Source organism: Rhinatrema bivittatum, chromosome 7, assembly GCF_901001135.1.
Source record: "Rhinatrema bivittatum chromosome 7, aRhiBiv1.1, whole genome shotgun sequence".
In the NCBI taxonomy this organism is placed as follows: Eukaryota; Metazoa; Chordata; class Amphibia; order Gymnophiona; family Rhinatrematidae; genus Rhinatrema; species Rhinatrema bivittatum.
The window spans coordinates 107,017,491-107,034,864 of record NC_042621.1 but is presented as its reverse complement, the minus strand read 5'-3'; the positions used below and the strand labels follow the sequence as shown (position 1 = coordinate 107,034,864).

General features: G+C 44.2%; 1 protein-coding gene across 1 annotated transcript in view; it reads left to right on the top strand.

Moving 5' to 3' along the window:
• The window catches only part of GLG1 (golgi glycoprotein 1), a 280,281-nt gene that overhangs the window by 246,415 nt on the left and 16,492 nt on the right, over window positions 1-17,374 (top strand). Inside the window, exon 24 of the mRNA XM_029608896.1 lies at window positions 5,823-5,943. Coding sequence (XP_029464756.1) covers window positions 5,823-5,943 — 121 coding nt within the window. The remainder of the gene's footprint in view (window positions 1-5,822; window positions 5,944-17,374) is intronic.

Below are 17,374 nucleotides of genomic sequence, written 5' to 3'. Positions count from 1 at the left end.
CTCTGTAGTATGCCACTAAAGTGGAAGTAAATTGATATTACCTAACAGTAATTAAACAACTAACACACATGAAACTGGTGTTAAATATTGATAAGACTGAAATTATATTGTTAGAAAGGGTACCCACAAATGCAAGACAAATCTATTGCTTCGAGACAATATCATAATTAAACCAACTGATAGTGCCAGAGACCTAAGAATAATTGGTACTGAACTTAATTTAAAAAAGCACACATCAAACAAACAGGCCGATACAGAAAACCTCGTGGGAGAGCCAGCGAGCGCCCGCTCTCCTGACACACACACACCCAGGCCACTCTCCTGGGTGCACGATTCAGGAAGCCAAGGTATGCAAATTAGGGCCCGCAGTAAAAAGGAGGCGCTAGGGACACTAGCGCATCCCTAGCGCCTCCTTGACAGAAGCAGCAGCTGTCAGCAGGTTTAACAGCTGATGCTTAATTTTACCTGCGTCGGTTGTTGAACCCGCTGACAACCATGGGTTCGGAAAATGGACGCCGGCAAAATTGAGTGTCCGTTTTCCAACCTGCGGGCAGAATTTTTTTTTTTTTTTTTTTTTTTAAATCTTTGGGGCCTCCGACTTAATATCGCTATGATATTAAGTTGGAGGGTGTACAGAAAAGCAGTTTTTTCTGTACACTTTGGGCAGGCGTTAATTTCTGAAAGTAAAATGTGCGGCTTCGCTGCACGTTTTACTTTCTGAATCTCGCAGGAATAACTAATAGGCCCATCAACATGCATTTGCATGTTGCGGGCGCTATTAGTTTCGGGGGGATTGGCAGCGTGTTTTCCATGCACTATTACCCCTTACTGTATAAGGGGTAAAAATAGCATGTCAAAAACGAGCAGCCAAACGGGGGCTAACGGTGCGCTCGGCCAAGCGCACCATACTGAATCGGCCCATAAGAGAGGGTTACAGTAAACTCTTGACTCTCAGACGACTAAAGCCGCACTAACTCAAAGTGACTTTAGAACAGTTCTACAGTCACTGATTTTTTCCAGCACTGATTACTGCAATTCACTCTTGCTCTGCCTACTATCTTCTACAGTCTGTCCATTACAAATATTGCAAAACTCAGTGGCCAGGGTCCTAACAGGAAGCAAAAAAAAGTGATCACATAACACCAACTTTGATAAACCTGCTTTGGCTCCCAATAAAATATCTTATTCAATTCAAAGTACTTTGTATACTACACAAACTGATCTAAGGTGACCAAACAGATTGGTTAAACGCAGCAGTTCGGTTGTATAAACCACAAAGAAGTTTAAGATCTACAAATAAAGGTCTGCTGGCCTTTCCATCTGTAAATTCTGCCCATCTGAGCCAAGTAAGGGAAAGAACCATCTCATTAGCTGGGCCCAAACTGTGGAATACACTCCTCACAGAATTAAGATTGCAATCAGATATTAAAGCTTTTAAAAAGGACTTAAAAACTTGGCTATTTGGTATCGCTCACAAGGATAATGAATGAGAGCAGTTCAAACAGATAATTTTACTAACTACCACACCTGCATATGATTATTTAATTTAGTTTATTTTTTAATTTTAGTAATTTTAGATTGATAATTGTTATATGTATTGCACTCATTATTTATATCGAATGTTTTTTATTAACATCTTAATACTTCTAGTTTTACAAGGTAGTAATGTTACTGTATTTCTGTGAAGCATGTAAACCGTTGTGACGGCTCTTCTAAACGATGGTATAGAAAAAAAACAATAAATAAATACCTTGGTTTGAACAAGTTTTATTTCCCTTGCTGTACTATTCTCTCACTCTCCTAATGCCTTTTCTTGGCTTCTATCACCTTCCTCCATTCCAATTTTACTTTTTTTTTAAAAAAACTTTTCATTTATAACCACACATATATACATCATAAAAAAAAAAAGCATTTTGGTTCACCAACAATACAAGATACAAATTTAAGCCAGTGACAATAAAAATATACCCAAATGTTTTCATAGCTGTGAAGAATACTTAGGCCGGGGATATCCCCCATTTACCCATCTATAACATCCTTAGAACGCCAAACCCAATAAGATTTCCAAACTGTATCATATTGATCCAATTGGGCTTTTAACATACAAGGTCATCTATTTCCGCCACTTTAATCTTCCAACATTCCACTGCAGGAGACCTCTTCCAGAGTTGAGCTATTATAAGGCAAGCAGCATGTAGCAGGTGACCTACCAGCTTCCGATTGCCCCGCATACTAGACCTATCAGGCCACCATCCCATCAAACCAAGGGCAGGAATTAAAACCAATCGCTGATTACAGATTTTTTTCGATACAGGATACCATCTCTGCCCAAAAGGACTGAACATAGCGGCAATCCCACCACATATGCATGAATGTTCCATCACGCCCACAACCTCACCAACATTCCTTCCCAACTTCACTAAATTAGGCCAAGTGATCAGGGGTACGATACATTTGATGTAACAATTTATTTAACAATTCTTGCCCCTTTCCACATATGGTAATTTTATAAAATCTTTTCCAAATAATTTTCCAAACTTTCCCATCCCAATCCTCATTCCAGGTTTGTATCAAACCACTAGATGTCTCCTGCTCTCCTGACCTACCCCGAATTGAGAGATATAAGACAGAGATTAAGTGCCACGCTGTTAATTTAGAGCACACCGCACCTTCTACCCCATTGCATTCCTCCTGGATTACATTAACATCCATCTTCTTGGTAATATCTTTGCTCAACTGCATCTGTAAATACCTGGTAGAAGGTGATATTTGAAATTCCTCCACCAGATCAGTGAATGTCTTTAACCTTCTCTCGTCCACCAATTGACCCAAATATTTTAAACCGGATACCGCCCATCCTTCCATATCAGGAGAGAATGTACACTGTGATAACCTGTGGATTTTCCCATATAGGGATTATATATGATTGAGAGCCCTCAGGTGACTTCATGTGTCGTTTGAACTGATCTCCAGTCCGCAAAGTATGTGCTACTTATATTATGATCTCTCATAGCGGATCTGAGAGTATTCGAAGAAGGGAGCATATAAAGAAGCAACATTAAACTACAGCCCCTGGTTGCCTGTCTTTCCAATTCTAATCATGCTTGTGGTGGATCCGCTCCTGTCCACTCCCTTAAACATGCAGTCGACAGACCTAAAAATATCATTGAAATTCTGGGAAGCCTAAGCCTCCCATGTTCCTATGTTTATCAGTTCAGAATATTTTAACCGTGGTGGTTTCCCTTGCCACAAAAAACTTATTAAAGCACTTTTGAAAGTCTTGACCATCGCTGTTGGAATATCACAGGATAGGTGCATAAATGGATATATCAAGCAGGGCAATACTACCATCTTAACCACATTAATTCTTCCTAGTAAAGAAATTGGTAACTGCTTACAGTTTTCAAGATCTTTTCGAATCTTAGCAAACAGTGAGGTATAATTATCTTTGTACAATTTTGAAATGGCTTTAGATACCCATAAGCCCAGATAGTGAAACCCGATATGAGATCTTTGCAGCATGTCTATACGCCTTGACTTTTGTTTATCCATCTCAATCAGCATAATTTCAGATTTGGAATAATTAACAATGTACCCCGACAAGGAGCCATACTGTTTGAAAGCTTTATCCGCATCCAAGGATACTATAGCTATCCCATGTCCAGGCCCAAGAGTTTCGGGATCCAACCAGAGAAGAAAATCATGGCATCAGAGCCTTCGAGTTGCTCAGGAAGCTCTACTATTCTAATATTTTTTTTCTTCATCTACGATTTTCCAAATCGTCTAGCTTCTCCTCCATGGCCGCCAGTTTTCGTTCAAGAGTGTCAACTTTCTTTCGAGCCTCCATTAAAGAAAGCTCTAATTCCTCCATGTGGCCCTTGGTTTCTGTAATTCGAGAGCTATTATCTTGTGCCGTAGACACCAACTGCACTACTTTTTCTACCACCACTGCCATCTTAGCATTGATATCCGAAGTAATTTTGTCCGAAAATTTCTCAAACATCTTGTGTAACTGCTTAGTCATTTCAAGTGGTGTGGCCGGGAGAGGCCATTCTTCCTCCGATATAGAGTCATCTCCTGAGCCAGAGATTTCTGCCACTACTTCTTGCTCTTCCTTGGAGGCTGAGGCTTCTTGTCTGCCCAATATGTGGGCAAGGATCTCTTTTGTGACTCCCTCACTGTTGCAGCAGCCATTGTTGCTTGACCAGACCAAGGAGTTTTTCAGGATTTTTTTAATATAGGCAAGGGGAGCTCAACTCAGCTGCGTCGTCCTGCTAGCAGTGCATCACGTAACACCCATCACCATCCCCCCTGTTACTTTTTACCTTCCTCCCCACCCCTCTTAAGTTGTAGGAGCCCATCCCTCTGCTTCCAGCTGTGCTCTACATGGTTTGTTCCAGTAACTATAAGTCTGTCCGAATCTTGTGAGCCAGCACTTCCTGGCAGTATGTGAGATCAGCACTGTTAGTAGCAACTCACAAATTTTGAAATGGCATTTAATGATACACAGTGAAGTGTGTTCAGGAGCAGAGGGATAGGTTAATTGAGGAGAGGGGCTTGAGCATCAAACCTATGTTGATTATGGCTTCAGTGGATAAGTCCAGCTCTCCCTCCCATCTGTGTCACTCAGGCAGCTCTTTAGTGCCCATTTCAGTCCCATTCCCTTCCTCCCAGGGAGAAGCAGCAGGTATTAAGTGGCATTAGACAAACCACCTTTCTAGCTCAGTCAGAGATTGCATGTATGTGGTGTTTGCATTGTACCAACACATGTCATTTTTGTGGGAAAACCAGGAAGGGGTGACTCTGAGGTACTGTCATTTGTTCTTTAAATATTTTTGTGAAGCAAAGCCCAGAGATTTGCAGGTTTGATGTGGAACCCAGAAATTACCGGTAGTAAATGAAACCTAAAGACTGCAGGTCAAACCCCAGGCTGTAATGTATTTTTGCAATTGTGGCACACCTAGGCTGTCTGTGGCACTTTGTATCTGTGGTTATGGATATTTTCCTGTGTTGATGTCAAGGTACAAACACTAGAAAGGATTTTGGTTGTCACCAAGCACTATCCTTTTGATACCTCACTTCATGTGGAAAATTATTTTAAACAGTTAGCTATTGTACCATGATAGAAAGTAAAGAAGCAGAGAAATCACTGATATTAGTGTAATTATTTGATATAAGGCTTAGGAGTTCTGAGAATAAATATGCCATTTTTCTTAGCTTGCTTGCAACAAAAAACAAGTCATGAAATCAGATATATTAAAGAGCAGTTACTCAGAAGACTAATTGTGCAGATATCAGAGGAAAACAGGACAGTAGCCACTTGGCCATACCTAACTGCTTGCTGATGTGATAAGAACAGATAGTTGGGGCCTCAAGAACACATGTGAGTAGCCCAGAGAAGAAACTAGAGCAAAGGTCAGAAGAATTAAATTAAAAAGAGCAACATGAGACAAGCTGCTTGGAGATTACCATTGGTTAATGAAGTGACTGAGCTGTTGCTGATTTCCTGGCACGCTGTATTCCTGGTTTTCCAAAGATTTATTAGACTCATATTTGGGAACTGTGAGGGGAAGTATTTTTGTGTGTATATTCTTTAATGCAAACTCTAATCTTGTATGCTTTTATTTCTTAATTTCAGACTTCTAAGTAAAACTTTTATACTTATAAGTGTGTTGTGTAATCTTTGACAAACTAATCCTCAGTTTTCCTATCTACTACACTCCATTAACTTATTTTTACATTGTATGATTTTAAACCCTCTGTTATCCTGCTGCTCAGGAGCAACTGGACTGTCTAACCAGCAGTTATCTTCTCTGTTGCAGGAAGTGCTGAACATGTTGAAGGAGAGCAAAGCAGACATTTTCGTGGACCCTGTCCTTCACACGGCCTGTGCACTGGACATCAAACACCAATGTGCTGCCATCCTACCAGGCAGGGGGCGCCGTAAGTAACTGAAATTCATACCAAAATGTAAATCTCTTCAAATTCAAGAAACGTATTTGTACGTGAGTTTCCAAAGTAATAAAAAATGTGGTAAAATAACTTTTAATGCTATTAAAATGAGTAGCCTGCAAAATTCTCTAGTTATGTCAAACTAGACAAATTGTCTGTCGTAAATGACCAAATTTTACAGTTGAACATGGGGACAGGATAGTGGGCAGTAACTAGGTGATTTACCCCAGCTTCACTCTTTATCTACCTTCTTTCTCTTTAGCCACCCCCCCCCCCCCCAACCAGCCTCAAAACTCACCCTCCCACCACTCTTTGTCCCCTGACATTTCTCACCAGCCTCTCATCTTTACCCCATACTTATTGCTATTGCTTCCCTGTATTTGATCATCTTGATTCAGCTGTTGCCACCATGTCACCTTACCACTGCTGCCTCCATTCTGATTCCTTACAGATCAGTCATCTTGTCTCTTCCACCTCAGGACAGATCCTATGTATGTTGATATCAAAACCCTTGCATGTGCATGTGACTCAAGGTTTGGAGCTCCTTTATGGGATAAAGCATGACAGCCTCTCTGGCTTTTATGTATAACAATCCCAATGCCTATCTTAGACAAAGATATTTAAGGGATTTGATATAAAGCGCTAAAGATCATTGGAGTGGTCAAAAATAGTCCTGCCCGTAACTTACCGTATTTTTCGCTCCATAAGACGCACTTTTTTTCCCCCAAAAGTGGGGGGAAAATGTATGTGCGTCTTATGGAGCGAATATAAAAAAAAACAAAACTAAAAATCTAACAAGCCCCCCCCCCCCCCCCCCAAGACCTGCCAAAAGTCTCTGGTGGTCCAGCAGGGGTCCAGGAGCGGTCCGGGAGCGATCTCCTGGGCTTGGGTTGTCGGCTGCCAGTAATCAAAATGGTGCTGACGGCCCTCTGCCCTTACTATGTCACTGGGGCCGACCAATGGCAGTGGTAGTCCCTGTGACATAGTAAGGGCAAAGTGCATTCGCCCAATACTGGACCTTCGCGCCTTAAATACCTACAAAGAGAGAAGTTCAAGATGGTGACCTTGGGTTCTCTACTTCCCCTTCTGCAAAGGGACTCTAAAATAATGAAAAATAATCTGACAGAGAGAGAGAGAATCTGGCCTAAAGACCCCTCACCTCAACATGCTTCAATCTTCAAATCTGCCCTGCACTCTTACAGACTCGCCACACTTAAGTCCAAATGCGACGTTAAACATCTAAAATACATGAATACAAGTATAACCCCAAAGCCCTTTTCTCCTACATTGCGGATCTCTCCAAGTCCTCCCTTCCCTCCCCCCCCCCCCCCATCCCTGACAATGAAGCTAGTAACAAATGTGAAGAACTAGCAATTTACTTTCACAATAAAATAGCAAACATCCTTCTCAGATTCCCCCTCACCCCACTTCCTCCTGGTCCAAGCCTTACCACTTTCATTTCATTTCATTTATTAAAATTTATTAATCGCCTAACACTTAAAAAGGCCTAGGCGATGTACAAAATACATAATAAAACAAAATAAAATACAACACAAACCACAAATTTTAGTTTCACAGAAACCAAAAGTAAAATACCAAATATTAATGGTACATTTGATGTTACAAATATCAAAGCAAGATTCCAAAAGAGGAATCACGATAAATAAAACATCATAATTGCTATGATAAGCAGATTTAATGAGCAGATTTAAAAGCAAGACTAGCAGTGACCACTGCTAGTCTTGACTCCCTTGACCTCACCTCCTCCAAGGAAATTGAATCCGTTCTTAAAAAGATTAAACCCGCATCCCATCCCACTGACACCATCCCCACCAAAGCACTCCTAACCATTCCCAACACTATCGCCAAACCTCTAGCTGACATCATCTGCTCCCTCTCCTTTGGCACAGTCCCTGACACACTCAAGCATGCAGTCGTAAAACCCCTGCTCAAAAAACTCTCACTTAGGACGAAAATTGGTTGGGTCACTGGGGTCTATCTCAAACCTCCCTTTTATTGCCAAAATCATGGAAAAGGTAGTCAATTCCCAACTCATGGATTACCTCGAAAGCAACAATATCCTACACCCTTCACAATTTGGTTTTCACAAGCACTTCAATACTGAAACCCTCCTACTCACCCTCTCTGACCACCTCATCAGGGGCATGGACCAAGGTCACTGCTACATTCTCGCCCTACTTGACATCTCCTCTGAATTCGACACAATAAGCCACAACCACCTCCTCTCCCGCCTATCTGACATAGGCATCTCAGGCTCAGCCCTCTTTTGGTTTAAATCATACCTATCTGTCAAAATAGGCAATGCTGAATCCACTCATTAATCCCTCTCCCAAGGCATTCCACAAGATTCCTCCCTCTCATCTACCCTATTCAATATTTACCTCACTTCCCTCTGCCAGCTCCTATCTGACCTTGGCCTCAAATTCTATCTATATGCCGTTGACGTCCAAATCATCATACCAATCCTTGACTCTATCTCCGATTCTCTAAAATTCTGGGAGAAATGTCTCGCTTCCAACAACACCTTACTCACAAATCTCCACCTCACACTAAACACCTCTAAAACTGAACTGCTCTTCATTTCCCAACACCAAATCCTTAAACCCTCCCTTGCAAGCAACCCGGCATATAGTTCCATCTCCTCTGAGCCCTTCGTACAAGACCTTGGTGTCCTGATTGACCAGCAATTGAATCTGAAAAAATATATCAATTCTATCCTCAAGGAAGTTTTCTATAAGCTTAATGTTCTGAAAAAACTAAAACCTTTACTCCATTCCCATGATTTCTGTACCGTCATTCAAGCAGAAATGACGGACTACTGCAACTCCCTACTCCTAGGCCTCCCCTACTCCACCATAAAACCGCTCCAAATGCTCCAGAATGTGGTCGCGAGAACCAGCACAAATGCCCATAAATATGATCATATTACCCCCATCCTTAAAGACCTGCATTGGCTCCCGATCCCTTCGCACATCCTCTATAAAAAAAACAAAAACAAAAAACCCTTACTATTATTCAAAAATCCATCTACAGACACAACTCCAACTGGCTTGATGAGCCATTCCGCCTCACACTCTCTAACCGCCCTACCAGAGCAACCAATATAGGAACTCTCCACATCCCATCCCTCAAGAAGGCACACCTCACCTCCACGAGGGACAGAGACCTCTCCATTGCTGTTCCCACCCACTGGAACTCACTTCCCACAAACCTCTGACTTGAGCCTTGCACCATCAAATTAAAAAATAAATTAAAGACCTGGCTTGTCAAACAGGCTTACCCAGATTAGATCCCTTGCATCTCAACCCCTTTTGAAGCATCAGTATGTGAATTGAACCCATTTGTTATGTCATGTTATTTTCTATAGTCTGATTCCTTGTTTGCCAGTTTCCGGCTACCCTCCTCTCCTGTTCCTGCAGTCCCATCCCCTGTCCCTGTTTGATGTATTTTCTACCTTCAGTTCGGATGTAAACCGGTATGATGGAACCACTAATACGGTATAAAAAAAAATAAAAAAATAAAAATAAAGGGAAGACTGGCTCTGCTCTCTAGAACTCCAGGACGCTTACACGCACATCTCAATCACTCTGTCACATCACAGATTCCTGCGGTTCCTAGTAGGCCCAAAGCACTTCCAGTATCGAGTGTTGCCATTCGGCCTAGCATCTGCCCCATGAGTCTTCATCAAGTGTCTCGTTGTGGTAGCAGCCTATCTCAGGACTCCGTGGTAGACATAGACACCTTATCTCGACGATTGGTTGATCAGGGATCCCACTCATCAAACTGCACTGACGTCCCTACATCTCATTTTGCATACCCTGATCTCCCTAGGGTTCCTCATAAACTATCCGAAATCCAGGCTAGTTCCATCTCAAACCTTATTGTTCATAGGGGCCGACTTGAACACTTTAAAAGTGAAAGCCTTCCTACTCTGGGATCGGGCTTTCACTCTCGCTTCTCTGGCCCAACAACTGCAGTCTCTACAACACTCAACTGCATGTCACTTTCTGATCTTACTGGGTCATATGGCCTCTTCGGTGTATGTCACTCTGATGGCCCGCCTTGCCATGAGAGTAATGCAGTGGACTCTAAAATCACAGTGGATTCAGTCTTCTCAGCCAATGTCCACCATTGTCTACATCACTAACCAACTCCGCTTCTCGCTGGCTTGGTGGATAAACCAATCCAATCTTCTTCAAGGCCTTCCATTTCAGGTTGCAGAACCTCAAATAACCTTGACAACAGATGCCTCCAACCTCGGCTGGGGGTGCACATGTTGCAAACCTGTAAACTCAGGGCATCTGGTCTTTAGAGGAAGCCAAACACCAGATAAATTTCCTAGAGCTTCAGGCAATCAGATATGCTCTCAGGGTCTTTCAGAATTACCTCACCAACCAAGGTCATCCTGTTTCAAACAAACAATCAGGTGGCTATGTGGTACATTGACAAGCAAGGGGGAACGGGCTCCTACCTCCTGTGTCAGGAAGCTGCACAGATATGTGCGGAGTCCCTTTCTCACTCGATGTGCCTCAGGGCCACCTACTTGCCGGGAGTGGACAATGTGTTGGCAGACAAGCTGAGTCACACTTTTCACCGCACGAGTGGTGCCTCAACCCCACAATAGCAGAGTCAGTATTCCAACACTGGGATTACCCTCATATAGACCTCTTTGCGTCAATCCACAACCGCAAAGTAGAAAACTTCTGCTCTCAATCGCAGCCAACACTTGCAGCCAAGAGACTTTTTCCCTATCGTGGACCAGCGGTCTCCTTTATGCATACCATCCACTTCCACTCATTTGAAGACTCTCGTGAAGTTGCCAAAGGGACAAGGGATTGATTATTCTGAAAGCCCCTCACTGGCAACGCCAGGTGTGGTTTCCAATACTTCAGGACCTATCAATTTGCCGGCACATTCCTCTGGGGAAGGATCCGCTTCTGATCACTCAGAATGACGGATGCCTACGTCACCCCTACCTCCAGGCCCTATCTCCGACTGCCTGGATGTTGAATGGTTAATTCTTCAACCTCTTAACCTTTCAGAGCTGGTTTCCCGTATCCTGGTAGCTTCTCGAAAGCCTTCCTCAAGAAAGTCTTATCGCTATAAATGGAACAGGTTTACGGTATGGTGTACTTCCATGCCCATCAACCCCTTCACTTGTTCCACAGCGAAGTTTCTTGACTATCTTTGGCACCTGTCAGTCAGGCCTGAAAACTTCCTCTCTCAGGGTACATGTCAGTGCGGTGGCCGCCTTCCATAAAAGTGTCAGGGATGTCTCCATATCGGTACAACCCCTGATAACATGCTTTTTGAGGGGCTTGCTGCACCTAAAACCTCCATTGCACCCTCCAGCCCCTTCTTGGGACCTTAATGTGGTTTTGGGGCGACTCATGAAACTGCTGTTTGAGCCTCTCCAATCCTGTGATCTCCGCTATCTCACCTAGAAGGTGATTTTTCTTCTGGCGATCACATCCGCTCGCAGAGTTAGTGAGTTACAGGCATTAGTCACCTACCCGCTTTACACTAAACTTCTGCATGACAGGGTAGTACTCAGCACGCACCCTAAGTTTTTACCTAAGGTAGTATCGGAGTTTCCTATTAATCAATCCATTATACTACCCACCTTCTTTCCCAGGCCCCATTCAAATCCAGGAGCACAGGCTCTGCATACCCGTGACTGTAAACGTGCTCTAGCCTTCTACCTAGATCGTACAGCCGCCCACAGAAAGTCCACTCAATTGTTTGTCTCTTTTGATACCATCAAATTGGGTAAACCTGTGGGAAAGCAGACCCTCTCCTCCTGGTTAGCGGACTGTATTTCCTTTTGCTATCAACAGGCAGGCATTCCGCTCCAAGACCGTGTCAAAGTGCACACTATCAGGGCCATGGCAACCTCGGTAGCGCACCTCCACTTACTGACATTTGTAAAGCTGCTACCTGGAGCTCTCTCCATACCTTTGCAGCCCATTATTGCTTAGACAAGGCTAGCAGACAAGATTCCATCTTCAGCTAGTCTGTCCTACGCAACTTATTTGCCAATTAATGTACCAACAGCCTTCCACCGACCCATCAGGGTTCAGGTTGCCCTTTTAACCAAATTTTCACCCCAGTTGTTGTGCCTATTGCACGTCTTTGGGTACATTTGGTACATTGCTTGGGCATCCTCAGCTCGGTACTCACCCATATGTGAGGACTACCATCCTGCTTGTCCTGTGAGAAAGCAGAGTTTCTTACCTGTAACAGGTGTTCTCACAGGACAGCAGGATGTTAGTCCTCACGAAACCCGCCCGCCACCCTGCGGTGTCGGGTTCGTTACGTTTCTTATTTTTTGCGTGTACTTTTACTATAAGACGAGACTGAAGGGGGACCCCTGCTGGATGCAGGGTTGGTGCTATGCTGGCATGCCCAGTAGGTGCCAGTCAAAGTTCTAGAAACTTTGACAAAAGTTTTCCGTGATTGGGCTCCATCCTGATGTCACCCATATGTGAGGACTAACATCCTGCTGTCCTATGAGAACACTTGTTACAGGAAAGCAACTCTGCTTTGTGCTCCCCTGCCAGCAGATGGAGACAGTCAGGGTTTCAAAGCTGACTTCACCATAGAAACAAACCTGCAGTGACCTCAGCCCTTCAGTATTTCTCCGTTTCCAGCAGATGTTAAACATGCTTTCCCTATGGAGATCGCTGTATCTTTTGGAAGAAGAAATTCTACTTTTAAATTGTTTAAAAGATTGAGCCCTGCTCTCCAGCGGTGATACCTAAAGGTCCCTCACCAGATGAGAATTCCTGAGATTTGCGAGATCCCTCAGAGGTGTGTCTTGATCCAGTAGCCGGTTCCTGGTGTGGACTTTGCTGCTCAAGCAGCTGAAAGGCAGCAGGTGCAGGAAGCTGAGCACAGCGGTGATGGCCAAAGCCCTCTCCTCCTGCAGCCAGAGACCATCTCTGTACTCCGCTGGTAAGCGCAGAGCCCAGGTAAGTTCTTTTTTTTTTTTTTTTTTTTTTTTTAAAGAAGAAAGATTTACCTTCAGAGAAGAGGGGTTTTGGTAAGACTTCCTGCGGTCTCCTTGCTCGGCGCGCCATATCGAAGTTATTCCTGGTCCCGTTGGGGTATAGGGAAGTGAGCTTACGAGCAGGTTGAGCGGTCCCCCAGTGGGCTAGGCCCCACTTTTAACTCGGTCGGCTCACTGTGTGGTAGGCCGCGATGGCCCCATCTTGCGCATGCATCTTGTATTGCCCGCCATAGGACGTTGGTGCGCACAGTGCGTCGGCTCTGCGCACATGCCGTGCACATAACATCATGCACATACTTATGTGCCCAATAAAGTAAGTGGAGGATACAGGAAAAGCCGGGCACATGGGCTGTGCGTGCACCTCATCGTGCCCCGCCTCGGCGCTCAAAATTTGTACGCATAAATATTTAAACATAAGCCGGTTGAACGCACAGTTACTGCCACCAATGGCACCTAGCCAAGAAACATAAATGCTTTGCTCTCTGCACTGCTTGTGGTATTAGGGCTTCCAGCCTGATCTGAATTCCAACTTGTCAGCACTGTGAGGAAGCCCAAAGGGATTTGGCCTCTCTGGTCTTTGCTCTCCCCCAGTCTTTGCTGAGCTCGGCTCCTCCCATTCAGATGGTGGATTGGCAACCTTAACTAAAGTATTCTGGATCTGAATAACCCCTTGTCTGGGTCTTCCATGGGAGAGGGAAATTTGGCTGGGCCCACCCCAGTTCCCCCACCCCCGAGCTAGGCATGGACCCGGCGGTCTTTTCTTAGGTGGAATTTTTCCAGGGACTACAGGCCTTTGTACAAGCACAGTCTACTTCCTTATTTGCCCCCTCTCCCTCTCCCATTCCAGTTGGAGAACTCGAGACATGCCCTGCCTGCCCAAGGGTATCTCTACTGGGGCACAGATGAACAGCAAGATCCCTTGGAAGAAGGGGAAATTCCCCTGGGATTAGAACCGTATCGAACCATGTTACGGTTCTTTCATAGAGATGAATTGCTGGCCTTGGTTTCCTAGACCATGAAAACACTGGAAGTTCCTCGAGTGGAATCTATGATGGAACCAAAGAAGAATCCCATTCTGATTTCCTTGCACAAAGACTCTTGCTACTTCCCATTATTGGAAGCCATCCAGGAGTTGATTGAGCTGGAATGGGATGCCCCAGAAGCAAGTTTTAAAGGGGGCCAGTCATTAGAAGCTCTATACCCGCTGAATCCAGCAGTGAGAGAATGTTTGCTTTTCCCTAAAGTGGATGCACTGGTCTGTGCTGTCTCTGTGAACAACTAACCCAGTGGATGGAGGAGTGGTCTTAAACAAATGCGCACAATAGATGTTGGAGTCTATCCTTAAACAAGCCTTTGTTGGAGTAGCAATGACCTTATAGATTGCTTCTTCTTGTGCCCTGATAAGCGCGTTCATGCCTTCTTCTCTCTCAGGAGGTGGATGACTTGGGGGGGGTGAACCCCAGAGTTGCTATGGAACCCACTGATGGCTTTTTAGCAGACTCAGGCTCGGATTTAGTCTGTACTTCAGCCAGAGGAGTGGCCTCAGTGGTAGTGGCCAGAAGACAGCTATGGCTGTGGAATTGGTCAGCCGATGCAACCTCCAAGGCCAACCTTACAAAGATGCCCTTTAAAGGATCTCTCCTATTCAGAAACGAATTGGGAAAACTGGCCAGTAAATAGGGTGAATTTCCAGTTGCCCGGCTACTGGAAGATAAGAGGAAGCAGTTGTAGCATTCCTCGCCTATGAGGAGTCGGTCCAGGGGCTTTCAACTTTTCCATCCCTACAGAAACTCGACATTTCAGAGGTCTCAGCCCTTTGGAAGAACTCAATCCTTTCATAGTCGACAGCCGAAGAGAGAGGGGCAGGTTCAGGATCATCCCGAACCTCCAAGTGAAATTTTGCTGACCCATCTTTGGAACGAGGAGATAGGGGGTCGACTGTCTCTCTTTTACCAAAGGTGGGTCGAGATCACTTTGGACAAGTGGGTTCTGGAAATCATACGAGAAGGATATGCGCTGGAATTTTGCAGCACTCCTTGGGACGTATTCATAATGTCTCCTTGCTACTCCCAGCACAAAAAAGCTGGCAGTGGAGAGGAGGTTTTCCGTGTGGCATGAGATCTATTCTCCTGCTCCACACAAAAACTGCTTGATTACCTTCTACACCTATCGGAAGCTGGCTTAAAAACCAACTGTTAGTTAGTCTTAGTGCAATTGGCGCATACCACCAAGGTGTAGATAGTATGTCCATCTCTGTACAGCTTATAGTTGTATTATTCATGCAGGACTTGCTTCAGTTGAAGCTTTCTGTAAGGCTTCCCGCTGAGTCTTGGGACTTCGACCTGGTGATAGCTCAACTGATGAAAGCTCCTTTTAAATCGCTGCACACCTGTGACCTGAAGTATCTAACATGGAATATCATTTTTGGTGGCGGTCACATCAGTGCACGGGGTCCATGAGCGCCAAGCCTTAGTGACTTAGCCAACTTACACTGTTTTATCATGACAGGGTGGTTTTGCATACGCATCCTGCCTAAGGTGGTGGCGGACTTCCATCTTAACCAGTCCATCATCCTGCCAACATTCTTTCCAGGCCTGATTCGCAGCAAAGTGAATGAGCACCACATAGTTTGGACTGAAAGTGAGCCTTAGCCTACTACCTGGAGCAGATAGAAGCCCGTAGACAGTCCACCCAACTTTTCATTTCTTTTGATAAGAATAGGTTGGGAGTTGCCATTGCCAAACAGACACTATCCAATTGGCTAGCAGATTGCATCTCCTTCTGTTTTGCCCAGGTGGGACTGCATTTTGGGGATCATATCAAGGCTTATTCTGTCAGAGCCATGGCAGTGTTATTGGCCCACTTGCGAACAGTTCCCGTGGAGATCTGCAAGGCTGTGACCTGGAGTTCTGTTCACACATTCACATTGCACTATTGTCTGGATAGAGATGGCTGACACGACAGTAGGTTTGCCTGTCTGCCTTTCGGAGCTTCTTTGAAGTGTAGCATCCAACCCTCACCACCTAGGGCCCATTGTTTGGGTTCAGGCTGTTTTCCCCTCTGTTACAACAGCATCATTGTTGTGCCCGTTGACACTTAGTTTGAGTGTCTGTTGGTCCCCTTTTCAGTTAGGGGAGCAGCCTGTAGTTAGGGATTCATCCATATGTGAGGATACTATCCTGGTTATCCTTGGAGAAAGCAAAGTTGCTTACCTGTAACAGGTGTTCTCAGAGGAAATCAGAATGTTAGTCCTCACGAAACCTGCCCACAATCCCACGGAGTTGGGTTTCTCCTATTTTTTGTTTTAATCATAATTCTATGTTACAAGACTGGAGAGGGGACCCCATGTGAATGCATGGTACAGGTCATGCTGGGCATGCTCAGTGTGCCTAGTCAAAGTTCTAGAAACTTTGAGAAGTTTTCTGCATCGGGGCGCCATCTTATGTCATTTGTGTTAGGGCTAACATCCTGCTGTCCTCGGAGAATACCTGTTACAGGTAAACAACTCTGCTTTCAGTAGAAATTGTGGGGGGTTTTTGCATCCTAACACATTTTCCTGGCAGTTGTCAGAAATCTTTCTTGGTGTACCTTGGTATTAACAGAAACCTTAAATTTCCATTTCTTGATCAGAGTTTGAACAGTACTGCTTGGCATTTTCAAGTCTTTGGATATCTTTTTCTATCCTTTTCCTGATTTATAAAGTTGAACTACTTTTGCTTTCCCCATGCTTCAATAACCATCAAAGTCAGTGCAGCCATAGATGCGATACACAAGGGTTTCTCAAGAGCTAAGAAACTAATTGACTGTTTAATCACACACACTAATTACAATCAAACAAGGGACAGGTGTGGATACCTACCCTTCATTGTCATGTCAACTTGTGTATATTATCAGCTCAAACATTCAAGAGTTTGCAAACTTTTAAACGGGACCATTTTATTATTTCCTTTATTGCTATGGTTTATTTAATGATTGTGCTATTCTGTGATGGCATAATAGTTTATTTTGAAGCACATTAAAAATGTGTTTTGTCTGATTACTCATGTTTACTTAAAATCCTACACATCTTTCAAATCCTGCCAGACGTGTGTAAACTTATAAGCACAATTGTACAAGATGTGCTGGCTGCTGCAGAAGCTACTACAAGTTCAGTGATGCACATGGATGCAGGTTTTACATTGGAGGAACCTTCTCCAAGGCTCAGGAGTCTTATCTGCTCGCACTTTTTGACCCATAACTGGGGCATGGTTGACAAAATGTCAGGGTTTGTCCACACATTGAGCCTGCATATATTGACTCTGAAGGCCATGCTACTCTAAGATCCCAAGTGGTTTGGCCTGGAGCCGTGAGGTTACAGTTGATTGAGGTGATCAGATTTGCAGACACAAAATT